General features: G+C 43.4%; 1 protein-coding gene across 1 annotated transcript in view; it reads left to right on the forward strand.

Annotated features, from left to right (window-relative positions):
• Positions 1-16,957, forward strand: part of DMC1 (DNA meiotic recombinase 1) — a 375,853-nt gene that overhangs the window by 111,964 nt on the left and 246,932 nt on the right. Inside the window, exon 7 of the mRNA XM_073591924.1 lies at positions 15,994-16,035. Within this exon, the coding sequence (XP_073448025.1) occupies positions 15,994-16,035 (42 nt within the window). The remainder of the gene's footprint in view (positions 1-15,993; positions 16,036-16,957) is intronic.

Below are 16,957 nucleotides of genomic sequence, written 5' to 3' on the forward strand. Positions count from 1 at the left end.
ATAAGATGTAATGGATGCTCTACAAATAGTATTTGATTGTGACAGATGGCAGATATGTACATGTATAACAGGCAAACCCCATGACGTATGGATATGATAATAAGGAGGGATGAATGATAAATGAACCATAATATTACAGTCTGTATGTTAAATGTGGTATCATCTAGAGTAAGGTGCTAATTTCCAATTCTTCATTGATACCTCCAGGCGAAAGTACGTCAAGAGCGTATATCCAATAAGTCTCCCGTTGGCAGAGATGTTTAAATCTCTCTGCCGCAGGGAGAGTGGCTGGTATGGATTCGATGATCCATACTTTTAGGCCTACGGTAGATTTAGGGTGATGTTGGGTGAAATGTCGTGGGACGCTATGATGGTCTTTACCGGCCTCGATGAATCGGCGGTGCTCTCCAAAACGCTGGCGTAGGGGGCGTATAGTTCGACCTACATAGTGGAGGCCGCAGGGGCAGGTCAGGCAGTATACTACATGGTCTGTAGAACAGGTGTAGAATTCTGAAATTTTGTATGTTTTATTTTTAATCGTGAATGTTTTTTGACCATGTTGTACAAAACTGCATGTAAGGCAAAGGGGTTTTGCGGCATTGATGCATCCCAATCATAAAAAAGAGTTGGAGTGAAGATGACGTATTTGTTTTCTTTTTGAGTTTGCTTGGGGCAATCTTTCCCTTAATGTTAGGTGCTTTCCTATATGAAAATTTAGGTTTATTTGGTATACTGTCTTTGAGATGGGGATCCTGCAGTAGTATTGGCCAATGTTTATGAACTTTGTGTTCCATATTTTTGTATTTGTTATGAAATTGAGTCGTGAACCGAATGTCCTTTGATGAATTCATTTTATGGGTATGAGTATCAGGATTGACGTATGTGGTGTAGGCTTGTTCGATGAGTGAAGGAGGGTAGCCTTTTTCAATAAATTTTTGTTTGAGATTTATGCTTTGTGTCTGATAGTCTGACTGCATGGTGCAATTATGTCTGAGACGGCAGAATTGACTTTTTGGAATGTTTTTTAACCAACGAGGGTGATGGCAACTATTGTAGTGCAGATAGGAATTCCCAGCAATGGGTCTGTCACTTCCCTTATCATTGTGTATTTAGTATCCCACACTCCTCCCCTTGCTCCTCCCCCTCACCATTTATAAGCCAGCTTGAGGAGTGTGGGCGTAGGTCTGACGAAGGAGCCGCACATGCTCCGAAACGCGTTACCGCCCCCTTCTCTTCACTCACACCATCAGCCTTGTGTGTCCCGCAGTGAATACAGGCTTCCCTGCTGCCTCCTCCTTCCAACACGCATGAGAACACTTTACAGCTGCTGGACGGCTCTACACTGCTCTCTACCACCGTGCTGAGGATGGACACATGCCACAGATGAGGACTCCTGATTTTATCATGTCTTTTAACACTCAACAATCTTGTAAGTGCTTTTAACCCTTTGTGCACTCTATTAAATTTTACATACTGCACTTAGAGGCGCCTTTCTTTTCCTTTTTTATATCTTCAGAAGTGAAAGGGTAAAGGATGAGATAGCTACATCTAATGCCCTGTGCACACGGTCGGACATTGATCAGACATTCCGACAACAAAATCCATGGATTTTTTCCGACGGATGTTGGCTCAAACTTGGTCGCACAAAGTTGTCAGAATTTCCGAACGCCAAGAACTCAGTGACGTACACCACGTACGACGAGACTATAAAAGGGCAGTTCAGTACCAAGCGCAGCACCCTTTGGACTCCTTTTGCTAATCTCGTGTTAGTAAAAGTTTGGTGAGAGACGATTCGCGCTTTTTCAGATTTTCAGTTAGTTTTTCTGGTGTTCAGTTTGTGCTTGTGGGTTTGTATCTGGTCTTCCGTGCGTGCAGCGAGTTACCATTGACTTTGTCATTGTGTTCTTGTTCGTTCGTTACTGATTTTCAGGTCGCTCTTCACAGGCCTTACTGTTCTTCAGTGCGTTCTGTTACTTCGTTCTGACCAGCCGATCATTTTCTAGCCATGTTGCGTGTATGTACTCATCGTAGAGTTCGTGCTGTGCGGGGGCTTGGTGTTGGGGTTCTTACTTTAACACAAGCCCAGTCCATGAACAGGGCGAGGAGGAGTTCATGGACCAAGAATTGGTTGCTCCAGCGTGACCAGTTCTTTTACATGCCTTTGCTCCGTGAGATCCGTGAGAATAATTCTGACGATTTCAGGAACTTTCTCAGGATGACGGACCCCGTATTTCACCGTTTGTTGGCTTTGCTGACCCCCTATATCAGCAGGCAGAATACCTGCATGAGGCAAGCCATTACTCCGGCGCAGAGGCTCGTCGCCACCCTGTGGTACTTGGCGACGGGGAGAAGCCTGCAGGACCTCAAGTTCTCTACAAGCATCTCCCCCCAGGCTCTGGAGATCCTTATCCCAGAGACCTGTTCTGCCATCATACAAGTCCTGCAGAAGGACTATATTAAGGTAAGATTTTTATCCTTTAATATCACATTTTATTGTATAGAATGTTTGCTAATGTATTGTATTTCTTTCCTCATTCCCTAATTACCATGATTGTAATATGCTGTGAATGTCCCCTTTGTCCTCATGCATGCTGGATTTTTATGTTTTTTTTTGTCCTTCATACATATTTGCCTTCACTTACCTCCCCAGCATGCTCTGCTGGGCCTATATTCACCTAGTGTAGTCACTTAACAATGTATTTTGTCAGCTCCATAGTAGTGCTTTACCCTAAATAACCCCTAAAATGTGTAAAATTGTGATTTGTGCTTTAAATTCAGGCAGAGTGCCAGAGGTTTTTTTTTGGGGGTCCCTCCCTCCCCCCAACTGCTAACTCAGCTGATACCAATCCTCTATCTTTGCCAAACCCATACACACTATACCCACCTCTTTTGTGGTCATATTTATGGATAAATTCCCCAAAGCATGTAGTGCAAGGCCTGCCTGAATACTTTCAAATGGTAATTTTCAAAGTTTTTGTATCCTATTATTATCTTGATAGGTAAAAGCAGAATGTAAAAATGTGCTAAAATGTGTACAGTGTGTATTTATATCTTTGTATTATGACACTTCTTACCTGTCCAGTGGGCTGCCAATAGTGTAAGTAAGGAGGGGCTGGCCAAAGTAATACACATTATTTATGCATTCGGCTCTCAATGAAGTGGAGAGGGTTACCTGTCCAAAACATCTCCCCCCCCCCATAAAATGTCTAAAATGGCCCGGGGGGGGGGGGGGAATCTCATAGGTGGACCTTATACCTTTGTCTTTAAATACTCCATATAAAATAAATGTTATACTGATGTTGGCCAAGAATGTTTGTGTCTAATCTGCTTTCCATGTTTATGTGCAAAATGATTAATTTTTTTTTATTGTTTGACTCCACAGTTTCCTTCCAACCCACAGGAATGGCAGACTGTGGCCTCCCACTTTGCCCAGCGGTGGGACTTTCCTAACTGCGTCGGGGCAGTTGATGGGAAACACGTCCCCATCGCCCCACACCCCAACTCGGGGTCATACTATTACAACTACAAGGGGTTCAATAGTATTGTGATGGGCGCGTGGCTTGGATGGCTGCACATTAGAGGAGCTCCGCTAGACACACAGCCTTACAGCCTGACACCCTTCCCAAGATCTTTCAGTGCCGGGCAGAAAGCTTCACAGCACCCTACAGACTCGATCCCGCAGAGGACTGACGCCATCCGCCGCCAGGAACATAGCAGATTTGCTCAGAAAAAAACAGCGGCAGAGAACAGCAAGGCCGGACTCAAGATGGTGCCGACGTCACAGGCAGAGCTCCATGAGGAGGACTTCAGTGGCGATTCGGAATACAATGAGGACACAGGTAGGGGGAAATCCAGACTAAACAAACCCCTGACATATGCGGATATGTCCGGTTTCACAGCGGACATTAAATCTGCGTTCTCGGCTGCGATTACCGATTTGAAAATGAACCTGGTGGTTCTCACTGAGAAACTGGCGGCAACGGAACATGCAGGGAGACAGAGGGAGAAAGCTCTTAAAAGACTGGACAAAATAACAGTTTCCCATGCACAGCACTTCATAGACATAAATAGGCACCTGGAGGACCTCGACAACAGGGGCAGGAGGAATAATATTAGGGTACGTGGGATACCTGAAACTGTGGAGGCAGACCAAATAGCCCCAGCACTCCAGAGAGTTTTTAACAGTCTCTTGGACAGGCAAGAAGAAACTGAAATTGAATTCATCAGAGCTCACAGGGCGCTGAGGCCTAGAGGGCCTGACACTGCACCTCCGCGGGATATAATCTGTTGCCTCCAGAGCTTCTGACTGAAGGAGGATATAATGAGGAAAGCTAGAAGAAATTAAAGGATCATCTTTAATGGGGAAACTATAATGTTGTTTCAAGACTTGTCCCAGATCACTCTTAAAAATCGCAGGGCTCTGCGCCCCTTACTGGATAAGCTCAGAGAAAAAGAGCTCAGGTACACTTGGCGCTTCCCCTTTGCACTTATTGTATCTGCAAACGGTCATCAACATGTACTGCGCACCCCACTGGACCTCCCGGATTTTTGCGCGGGTCTGGGCATAGACTTAGTGGACCTTCCTGAGTGGTACGCAGACTTTACACTACCACCACATGGCAGGAGCCCAATCAGATCGCCATTTTCCACTCCAGAAAAAAGACTCCCTAAGAAGATGAGGCATGGCAAAACAGGAGGGCCCAAATCCGGCACACCGAATCCAAGACCCATGTGGGACCAAGAGCATGCTGAGGACTGAAAATCGACGGAACTTGCTAAAATCACCAAGTGTGGCCGGGCATCTAGTAAAAGCCTACGAACGGTGCCATTTTTGCCTTTTTCTTTTTTTTTGTTTTTTGCTGTTTTGTTCTAAATTTTATTTTTCTTACCCTTTTGACTTTTGATATATACAGAAGGATATCCGTATAATATCCGATCAATGTTATTACCATTGGGCATTTAGATGTGTGATCTAATGATAACAATAGCGATGCCTTTTGGAATGAGGGAACTCAAGGGGCCATGACACTTTTGAGGTGGTGACCACGCGGAGCTCCCAATTTCAATGACATAATGGTGGTCGGGGTCGCCTAGCTTTTTAATTAGAGAGCTGGGATGATCCTCTGACCGGAAGGGTGAATTTATCATATCTCAGTTGGATATAAAATGTTTTTTATTTTAGGCTGTGTGTCATTTGGATGCACGGTTTGCCAGTTATATATTTTAAGTTTAAATTTTAAATTCAGTTTACTGCACTCACTCATTCTCATATCAGGCGGCCGCCTCCCCCTACCCCACAAGTGATTTGGTTTTGCACGTAGCATCCCAGAATCACTAAAGTTCTCTAGATAGGGCTCTATCTAGAGGGTGAACTTAATTCTCTTACTCTTCTTTTCTCTCTGACCCTTTTTTTTTTTATTTGTTGACCATTCATGTTGCTCACACATAAGAATACTCTAATTGTGTCTTAGCGTTTTTTCCAGAGCTCCAGATTACTGCACCACTTCTGAGTCTGCACTATGGCCTACTCATTCCTAGGACGCAATCCTACAGTGATTTCGCACAATGTGCAGGGGTTAAATATTCCTGAAAAATTAACTACACTACTCAGGGAAATCAAAAAAAGGTAAGCCGCATTTTATATTGCTGCAGGAGACTCATTTTAAGACGGGGCATGTGCCTAGGCTCACCAACTCAACCTTCACGAGGGTGTATCGCGCCACGAATGACCATGCCAAAACTAAAGGGGTTTCAATCCTTGTTAGCAAGAACGCACCTTTCGACTTGACAGAATAAATGACGGACCCTGGCGGCAGATACATCTTCCTAAAGGGGAAATATGGTGGTGTGCCCATCACCATAGCGAATGTATATTTTCCAAACAAAGCCCACCTAGCATTCTGTAATCAACTGATCCACAAGTTGCAGGATTTCTCTACGGGATGGGTGATTTTAGGAGGGGACTTCAACATTCCTTTGAATCCCCTGACAGATACTTCAAACTGCAAAACTAGTATTGGGTACAGGACCCTAAAAGGCATTAAAAGCCGTCTCTAATCTCTCAAGTTGATAGATTCATGGAGATTTCTCAACCCGAATGGTCGTGATTACACGTTTTATTCAGCCCCTCACGAGAAATACACGCGAATAGATTATCTCTTTATAACCCAAAATGATCTCTCTGCCTTAGCAGAAGCGTGCATAGGCTCACAATCCACCTCGGATCACGCTCCAATAGCATTAACATTAGATTGGACGAACTTGCCACCAAAACCACAGACATGGAGACTCAACTCCTCAATACTCTCAGACCCTATCTACCTACCTAAACTCGGGGAATCCCTGAAAGATTTCTTTGCACACAACAATACCCCGGGGATGGATCCACTGATGATATGGGAGGCCCATAAGTGCACATTGAGAGGGGAACTGATTGCAATAGGGGCCCGACGGAAAAAAGACAGGGAAAGGGAGATTAAAAATCTGATCGATCACATTCATAAACTAGAATCCCTACAAAAATAGTTCCTCTCGGTCGCGACAGCTACGGAACTGCTAGACACCAGGAAACAGCTGCAGAACCTTTTTGGCACAAAAGCTAAACGTTTTTTATTTTTCAAGAAAAGGATCTATTACGAGGAGGGTAACAAACCCGGTAAGACATTGGCTAGGTCACTACGAGTGCACACTCATAGCAATAACATTCTCGGAATCAGATGGAAAGATGGCACAGTGGATGTTTCCACGGAGGCGATTGCAAAACACTTTCACACATTCTACTCTGATCTCTATAATTTACCACATCAGCACAAACAGCCGGGCATGACGGGGGACAGATCCCAGGTCATCCGAGACTACTTAAATAAGTGTGGCCTCCCTTCCCTTGATACTGCAGAAGCTAACACCCTCGAGTGCCCAATAGACACGACTGATATTAGATTTGCCATTAAAAATCTGAAACTAGGTAAGAGCCCAGGACCCGAGGGGTACACAGCTATTTATTATAAAATGTTTGTAGATTTACTGGCTGACCCCTTAGCGGCTGCCTTGAACTCTTTGTCTGATTCCAGGGATACGACACTAGACTTACTGCTTTCATAACGGTCATACCGAAAGCAGGTAAGGATCCTTCTGACTGCGCCAGCTATCGTCCTATATCCTTGCTGAACTTGGACGTAAAAAATTTCGCAAAAATACTTGTCAACAGACTGAGACCCTTCCTGCATAAAGTAATTGGTCCGGAGCAGGTCGGATTCATGCCTGACCGCGAGGCCAAAGACAATGTAATCAAATCCCTGTTACTTATTCACAAAATTAGATCCAGCGGTGCAGAGGGCCTTCTCCTGTCCACGGACGCGGAGAAGGCCTTAGACTGAGTGGCCTGGGATTACATGCTGGCTACTTGCAGGCATATTGGACTGGGTTTGAGGATGTTGGCATGGATTTCAGCCCTCTATCAAAACCTCACAGCAAGATTAAAAATAAACGGCACTTTGTCGGACAGGGTTTATATTGCGAACGTAACGAGACAGGGTTGTCCCCTCTTCTATTTTTTAATATCCCTGGAACCATTTATCAGACAGATTAATGCAAACACTTCAGTAAGGGGACTGCAGGTGGGGGATCGGGAGTTCAAGGTAGCCGCCTATGCAGACGACCTGCTATTTTTCATATCTAGACCACATGTCACTCTCCCCAACCTAATGAGAGCTTTTGAACATTATGGTTATGTCTCCAATTTAAATATAAATTATTCTAAATCTGAAGCCATGAATCTATCCCTTCCCAATCATTCGCTTGCTCAGGTGGTGGAGAACTCCCCATTCAAGTGGGATCATAATAGATTGAAATATCTGGGGGTGTATCTGACTCCACAGATCTCTTCAATTTATGAACAAAATTTCCCCCCACTTTTAAAAAACATAGACAGTGATTTACACAAATGGCACGCCGGAACCTTCTTGTGGTTCGGCAGAGCTGCCATTATCAAAATGGCTGTCTTGCCCAGGCTCTTGTATTTGATGCGCAATTTACCGATCAAATTACCAGCCAACATGTTTAGAATTCTGAGAGCAATGTTTCTGAAATTTATTTGGGCACATAAAAAACCAAGAATCAAATTTGAAACTCTACAGAGAGTGAAGCTATCTGGGGGGTTGGGAGTACCCAATCTAAGAGACTACTATAAAGCTTTGCACCTAACGAGGGTCATCGATTGGCACTGTCATCGAGACACTAAAGACTGGGTGAAGCTTGAAATGGATCTCAATTCCATTCCACTTACTTTTGCCCCCTGGCGACAATGGAACTCCTATCCTGACGATTTAAAGCGACACCCTTTAACAGGTATTACTTTAAAACTGATTCATGAAACACCTAAAGACACAGGGATTACATCCGCGCTAGGCCCATTGACTCCACTGAGGAATAACCCGGAGTTTATTCAGGGGATGAGTAACCCCCATCTCAAGTCACCTCTTAATGATAGACCTCTTCTGGCAGGGGAGTGTTATCAACAGGACAAAATTAAAGATTTTCAGGCTCTAAAACTAAATGACAACGTGACTAACTTACCCTTCTGGACTTACTTGCAAGTCAGAAGCTATATCAGCAGCAACCACAAGACAGGTGACTTTTCTAGACCTTTGACAGACTTTGAGTCGATGTGCCACACAGGCGATCCGGTCAGTAGAACAACCTCAACTATTTATGCTTGGCTACAGAATGCAAAGGCTCCCATGGAGGACAGACTCAGAAGGCGGTGGTCTGATATTCTGCAGGTAAATATAACTCTTAAACAATGGAAGAACGCTTGCATTTTATCACACAAGTGCTCTATCAGCACCAAAGTACAAGAGACAGCATACAAACTGCTGACCCAATGGTACCTAACACCAGTGAAATTAAATAAATGGTTTCCCCAGGCATCAGATCGCTGTTGGAGATGCTTGGGAGAAAGTGGTTCTTTGATACATATTTGGTGGCAATGCCCCTTAATTGCCTGCTACTGGGATGGGGTTCGAGAACTTATTAAATCAATTACAGAAACAACTCTAATATTGGATGCAGCGTGTTGCCTATTGCAAATTTCAAGCTGGCCTTTAAATAATAATAAAATAATACAAGCGTTCTCTCACAAAACATTTGTTGAATGCTGCCAAATCTCTCATTCCAATCCACTGGAAATCGCAGCGGGTTCCAACAGTAGCGGATTGGCTTCATAGGGTCGCAGAGCTCTACGAAATGGAAGATACTTTGGCTCAAGCGAATGAACAGGTCGACAGTTTCCTTGAAACATGGCGTCCATGGAATGTTTTCAAGTATTCCAAAGCTTTTTCCGACATCATCAGTGTTTAGACCAGGATACCAGTCTAGTAGTGGGCCTAGTTATAATGCAACAATAGAGTAGCGTTGGAATGGAATGGCTGGACTGCGTGGATGGTCTACTGTGGTGATAACCTAGAATATAAAATGGTCAGAAATTCTACCTTTTCTCTGTTACTGTTCTCCTTTCTTTCTTTTCCTGCTTTAGTTAACAAATCAGATGGTCAAATTTACCAACTCACATATGAGATTAATAGGATTAGACAAGATGAGCTGTGACAGCAAAGGTTCATTTATACTGAGAAAACACTGTTTTGACGGTCACAACCGACTATAATGCATTAACCTTTTTGCTTTGTTCTAAACAATTATTCTATAGATAAGTTGTAAACTCAGGTCGATTTGTCGCCGCTTTGTTTGGCTGCAAGATTGTATGTTGATTTGCCTGATTTGTACTGATCATACAATTTCTAAATAAACTTTTCTTGATGTAAAAAAAAAAATAGTATTGTGATGTTGGCGGTGGTGTCGGCTACTTACGAGTTCCATTATGTGGACATGGGGAAGAATGGCTGGATGTCAGATGGTGGAGTCATCGCCCACACGGAGTAATACAGGCGTCTCCAGAATGGCAGCTTGGACTTGCCACCTCCAGAAGACAATACGGAAGGACTCCCATTCGTCTTCATTACGGATGAAGCGTTTGCGCTAGGGGACCATCTTATGCGGCCATTCCCTATGAGGACCCTCACCCCGGACCAGAGGGTTTTTAATTACCGGCTGGCCAGAGCCAGAAGAGTGGTGGAGAACATGTTTGGAATAATGGTCAGTCGGTTCCGCCTATTTCTTACACCAATACACATGGCTGAATATAAACTCAATCACATCATCCTGGCTTGTTCTCCACAACTTTTTAAGGAGAAATTCTGTAAACTATGCTGGCTCAGTTGGGCCTGAAGCCGGAATTAATCTCAATGAACCAACCCTGACGGCGCTTGAAGCTGGCCGTCCTGGCTTGCCCCCCCAGAGTGCCCGCGAGGTCTGTCTAAGATACATGGAATACTTTGCGGGTAGGGGGGCCATCAATATGCCAGACAATGTCTGAGACATTTTTTAAATAAAAAAATTTTGTAAACTGAACAAATATTTGCTTAGATTTACTGCTTGTCTTTCTTTTAGCTGACCCTGACTGAAATTTGGGGAGTCCTGAAAATGGCGTGATTGTGTAAAATTAAAAAGCACTGTTGGGTGTTATTTACTAAAGGCAAAGACACTTTGCACTACAAGTGCACTTGAGACTGCACAGAAACTGCACTTGTAGTGCAAAGTGGATTTGCCTTTAGTAAATAACCCCCATTGCCACTGAAAACACCAACTTTACAACCCAAAAATGCTTTTGAGCATTGAAGAAGCCACACATTGATTCTCAATCTTTTTAATCAAAGCACAATCACATGTGCATCTATAAAAGGTTTTTAAAACAAACCAACATGTTTGTTGTATAACAATTTTTTAGGTGACATTAAAAGTAGAAATGTCCTTTTAAGGTAAAACAGGCATGTTTAAAACCAACAAGAAATACACAAATCTGGAACTTACAAAGTTCAACTTTTGTAGAAATTGAAGGCAATATCAGACATGAGTATTTATAAACTGTGTTTGATATTGCGTTCAGATGGGGTGAGGTCACCCCTGGAAAAGCCAAATTTTGAAGGTGCACACAAATTGCCAAATGTCAACATGTGCTAGCTGCCATCATGGGGGATCAATGGACATGTTTTGGGGGTGCAACCCCTTCCTCTCAGCTACTTTATTATTGAGGAAGGGGTTGCACCCCCAAAACGCGTACATTGATCTCCCGTGATGGCAGATAGCACATGTTGACACACTGTGTGCATCTTCAAAATTTGGCTTTTCTAGAATATGTCAAAAAATGTGCAAAAAATTTTCAGAAAAATAAAGCAGAAAGAAATAAGGGATTTCGAGGGGTTTTAAACTCTCCCTAAAACATCAATGATGTTCTTCATTTTGTTTGGAACATCATTGATGTTTTGCTTGATGTTTTCCAAGTCCCTATTACACCCCATGATCTCCCCGATCAGGATCTGGGCACTTTTACTGGTGAAATGACCTTCTTCCACAACATCACGATCACCTAAAAATATATAAAAAAAACCACACCATGTATTATAAATATGCCAGCATCCATCTCTTACCCGAGCCTGTGGTCACAGACACTCACCTGTTGTGACTATTTCCACAACGTCTCCCTCCTCCTCCTCCTCTTGTGTTTGTGGGATTTCCACTTCTTCATTAGGTGGGGGGTCTGTGGTCTCCTCTGATGAGTGGTGTCCTCCGAGTCTTTTCTCCCCTATGTAAAAAAAATAGGTATACTTAGCACACAGATATTTGATGACAGAAATAGGAATATGAAACATTGCTTGGAGGTGGGGTACAATTGTCTATTTTGGCAGAGTTCCAAGATGAAGAAATATTGTTTTCATTTGTCAAGCTTGAATACTTACCTGTTTTGTACAAGCTTCACAGATGGAGACACCCCTATAGTCTCCACTGGAGCACCTGTGTGGGACCCCCTAATAAAAAGGGTGTTCTTGTGTCCCACACTAGTGCTCTAGCGTCCAGATGTGTAAACAGCTGCTGAGTGTCCTCTCCTTACACAGAATCTAGTTTGCAGTTCATTCTAGTTACAAACCCATCTAGACACCAAAATTATTTTAAGAGAAGTAGGCCAGAAAAAATGTATTGAAATGCATCTGGACAAAACATGGTGTTTTGTGAACGAATGTGTCCATGAACATGAAAGTTGCCATTTTAAACTGTACAACAGTAAAGAAAAGCACATGGAGCAGCACGAACGTTATAAAAATAATGAATAGGAACACAGGACAACTACCGTATATACTCGAGTATAAGCTGAGATTTTCAGCCCCTTTTTTTGGGCTGACTTATACTCGAGTCACCGCCGTCTGCCTACATGATCAGCGTGTCATGAAGGCAGACGGCAGCCAGCGTGTGCTAGTACCATTCACTGTTCAAAAGCCGCGCCTCCTCCTCATCTGTGATAGGCAGAAAACTCAATTTTCCAGCAGTCAGTGTACAGTCTATCACGGACATTCTCTCATCCTCGTCTGTGGTATGAGGATGAGAGAATGTCTGTGATACGCTGACTGCTGGGAAATGGAGTGTTCTGCCTATCATGGATGAGGAGGAGGCGCAGCTTTTGAACAGTAGAATGGCTGAATTGTATTATGATACGTTGATCGGTGCAGAGCGGTACACGGAGGCATGCACACATACACAGGGACACATGCACAGGGACACAGGTGACACATGCACATATACACAGGACACATGCACATATACACAGGACACATGCACATTTACACAGGACACATGCACATATACACAGGACACATGCACATATACACTGGACACATACACATTACACATGCACAGGGAGGTATACAGCTACAGATGGGCATTGTTGACCCTCTTTTTCCATTTACAGTAGCTGCTGCATTTCTCACCCTCGTCTTATACTCGGGTCAATAAGTTTTTCCCATTTTTTTGTGGTAAATTAAGGCCTTGATTTGTACTCGGATCGACCTATACTCGAGTATATACGGTACTTAATTTTTTGAAGCACTCTCCTGATCCTTCTATACTGATTGTGCTCCCTTAATTTGAGGTCCGACCACCGCTTCCTCAGTTGATCCTTGGATCGCCGTACTCCAAAATTTCGGTGCAGACTCTTCACAACTTTCGCCATGATCTTGGCCTTTCTGACATTGGGGTTGGGGTAAGGTCCATACTTCCCGTCATAGTCAGCCCTCTTCAGTATGTCAACCATCTCAACAAAGGACATATCTGATGCCTTAAATCGCCTCCTCCTCCTCGTTGTTGTAATTAGCACGCACCTGCTCTGTCTCCGCCATGTGCTCTTCTCCACTGCGGCGAATGAGAAGGGGCGGGGAATAGACTAGAAAGAATGTCAGGGGCGGGCAGAGTTTCACGCATGCGCAGTGTATATAAAGCATAACACGCGTGCGTAGTACGTACGATCTGTGAGCAGAGGAAGGAGTATCGGAAGCGCCGATCGTGATAACAAAGGTAACATTTAAACTTGGGCCTATACTGCTTATATTACGGCCTATATTGAGACAAGATTAGGAGACTTTAGCCTGACATTAGGGTTTGTCTTGTGTATTGCAGATAAAATGGATGGCTTCAATGACCACAACTTCCTCCCCCTGTTCATAGACAAGTACAGGGAGCTGCCCTGTCTGTAGCAGGTCAAACACCCACAATATAATCATAAACAAAAGAGGCAGGCAGCACTGGAGAAACTGCTGGAGTTGGTGAAGCCGGTGGTCCCCACGGCAACCACCCCCTATTTAAAAGCCAAAATTGGTGGCCTGAGGAGCACTTATCTTAGGGAGCGCAAGAAGGTCCAGCATTCCTAGAGATCAGGAGCTGCAGCAGATGACGTTTATGTCCCCAGGCTGTGGTACTATGAGAGACTGCGATTTCTGTCAGACCAGACTGAAGTCAGGGAATCCCTCTCAACCCTTCCTTCCACTCTTCCTTCCACCCTATCTTCCACCCCAGCTCAGGCTTCCGATGTCCAGCCTGGGACTTCCAGCCAGGAAGAAGTGGAGGAGCCCAACTTGAGTCAGGTATAGCATTCTTCTACAGATTTCTGGTCAATAAATAAATGATGTTTACTAGATGTTTTTATTGATCACTAATTGCTGATTTAATAAAGTGTTTTACATATCAATAGACAGTAGTGGGCAAAAATAATTGGGACAAGAATGAAAAATGCTGGGCTCAGAATGATAGTCTGTTATATTTGTTAACATTCAATTTGCAACAGTCATGAGATGTAAATTGTGTGTGATTGATGAAGAAAAAACTAAAACTATGTCCCTTTTTCATACACAGGAAGACCTCAGCCAGGAGGAGGCTGTGGAATGTGGCACACAGGAGGGGGCGGGGGTTAGTGGCAGCCAGGAGGAGGTGGGGGTAAGTGGCAGCCAGGGGGTGGCAGGGCCCAGTATGAGCCTCACAGAATCCCAGGTCCCTCCCCAGGGGCGGGGGTTAGTGGCAGCCAGGAGGAGACGGGGGTAAGTGGCAGCCAGGGGGTGGCAGGGCCCAGTAGGAGCCTCACAGAATCCCAGGTCCCTCCCCTCCGCCTTCCAAACAAAAGACCAAGGAAGGGGAGTAACGTGGAGGATTCAGCACTCAGGCTGATTCAGGAGGCTTCTGCGTCCCTCAGAACCACCCCCGCTCATGAAGAGGCCTTTGCCTCCATGGCTGCCACAAAGCTGCAGGACATGCAGGAGGGTCAACGCCTCATGTGTGAGGAAATCATTTATAAAACATTAAATAAGGGGTTGAGGAGCGAAATCACACCCAATACCCACCTTGATGAGTTGCATCATCCTCCTCCTCCTGCTGCCACAACTCCACCACCACAGACACAGCGTGGAAGGAAGACAATATAATGAAGGCCTGGGTTCAGTCTGGTCCTCACAAAAGATGCAGGCTCTTGTATGACCACAGCCTGGGGACATACATGTCATCTGCTGCTGTTCATGATCTCTTGGACTTCTGGACCAGATTGTACTCCCTTATATATGGACTCCTCAGGCCACCAATTTTGCAGTAAAATAGTTGATGTGTGCCCTGGCGGCCAAAGGCTTCGCCAATTTCTGCTGTTTCTCCAGCGTTGCCTCCCTCTTTCTTTGGTTAGGACCCCTTAATAAATTTTTGGTTTGTTTTAATATTACTCGCCTATGTGTGTTTTCCTTCAAAAAGGACAGTTTGTTTGTGAGGAGGCAGGTACATTTCAAAAATACAACCCGAAATTAACACCAAGCAACCTCCTTGAGATTAAATAATACAAGATAATAATGGTGTTGTGTTCACACACAAAACTATTCTGGAGTAAAAAAAAAAAAAAAGAAAAATAAAACACAAGATCAGGCTTTAAAAATGTTCAAAAAAATCCAAAAAATAATATTTTTTCGGTAGATGTGACAAATAAAAATATTATATTGTTGAAATCACGATAAATAATAAAGAAAGAAGTTTGTGAGAAGTCTGTGTGAATATGAGCAGCAAAACAACTTCATTCTTCTAGCATTATAACATTTTAAAACATTGCAGCGTGACGAAAGTGCTATATCCATTCCGAACGCTAATTTTACCAGACCGAGCAGTTCCGTCTCGGAATTTATTCTGAGCATGCGTGGCACTTTGTGCGTCGGAATTGTCCACACATGGTCGGAATTGACGCGATCGGATTTTGTTGTTGGAACATTTTATAGCCTGCTCTCAAACTTTGTGTGTCGGAAAATCCGATGGAAAAAGTCCGATGGAGCCCACACACGGTCGGAATTTCCGATAACAAGCTCCGATCACACATTTTCCGTTGGAAAGTCTGACCGTGTGTACAGGGCATTAAATGAACAACGCAAAAGGGAAAATAAAAAAAGATAATATGTTTAGGAATTGCAAATCAGGTAAGACGTTTAGCATGAATTTTTAGACTTTCTTTAACATTCAATGATTTTTAGATTTTGTTACAATTATTAACGAGCTGCCAAACAACATATTCATGCACATATTTTTCTTAATGTTTAGAATTCAGAACTGGAAAAACCCAGCTGTCTCATACACTTTGTGGTATGTAAATTATTCTACACCTATAGCTTCTAACATTAAATGTTTTGTGTTTTCTACATATAAAACAACTCCCTGCCCTAAAACATAATCTCATTAAAGTCTAAAAAGTGCATTCCGCAGTCTGCAACAACCAAGCCTTTGATGCCTCCCCCTGTCTATCCAAAATTTGAAAGAAAGATATTTACCAAAAAAGTTAAGAATACTTACCTTAGAGCATGGCTATTGGCTTGTTCACCCTAGATGAGGGTGCCCTCACATGGCCTTCTCGCAAGATCCTTGGAAAGTTGAGGATTACAAATCTCATGTAAAATCTCAGATGTGCTTCTTGACAAATACACATAATTACATAATCTTTGCATGTGCAAACAGACTGAAAACTGAGGTCTAAGTTTTTTTTTTTCTTGTCATAATTTTTGTTACTGTAAGACAGTCAGGCTTTGTATACACTGTAGTAATAAATATGCCTTTCTTTTTTATTTTTTTACATACTTACTGCTGCAGCAAGGGTTAAAATACCATGTCTTAGCAGTATGCCATGATATATGCTGGCTGGAAGTGGATCATTTCCAACCTTTCAGTGAAGGACATCTCATTGAATGTGGGGATAAGAAGTACACTTTTGTAACACAGGCATACAGGTGTTTGGGCTTGGTTTGAAGGACACAGGAATACTTTCACCTTCAGGTTTATATTGCCACCTTCAGAAGGATTGAACATTGGCAAACAAAAAAACTGTAGGCCAGCCCAGGATAACCCCTTCTACTACCAACACACCTCAGTTTTGTAGTAAGCAGTACCAGAGGCATAAACAGAAACCAAAGATCCCCGTTACAATCACTTTTTTTTTTGCTGGTGGCAGGATGGACTTCAAAATTTCCAGGAAAAATCTAACTTATTTGTAGCTTGCATTTATTTTTTTATT

The sequence above is a fragment of the Aquarana catesbeiana genome, linkage group LG07, assembly GCF_042186555.1.
Source record: "Aquarana catesbeiana isolate 2022-GZ linkage group LG07, ASM4218655v1, whole genome shotgun sequence".
In the NCBI taxonomy this organism is placed as follows: Eukaryota; Metazoa; Chordata; class Amphibia; order Anura; family Ranidae; genus Aquarana; species Aquarana catesbeiana.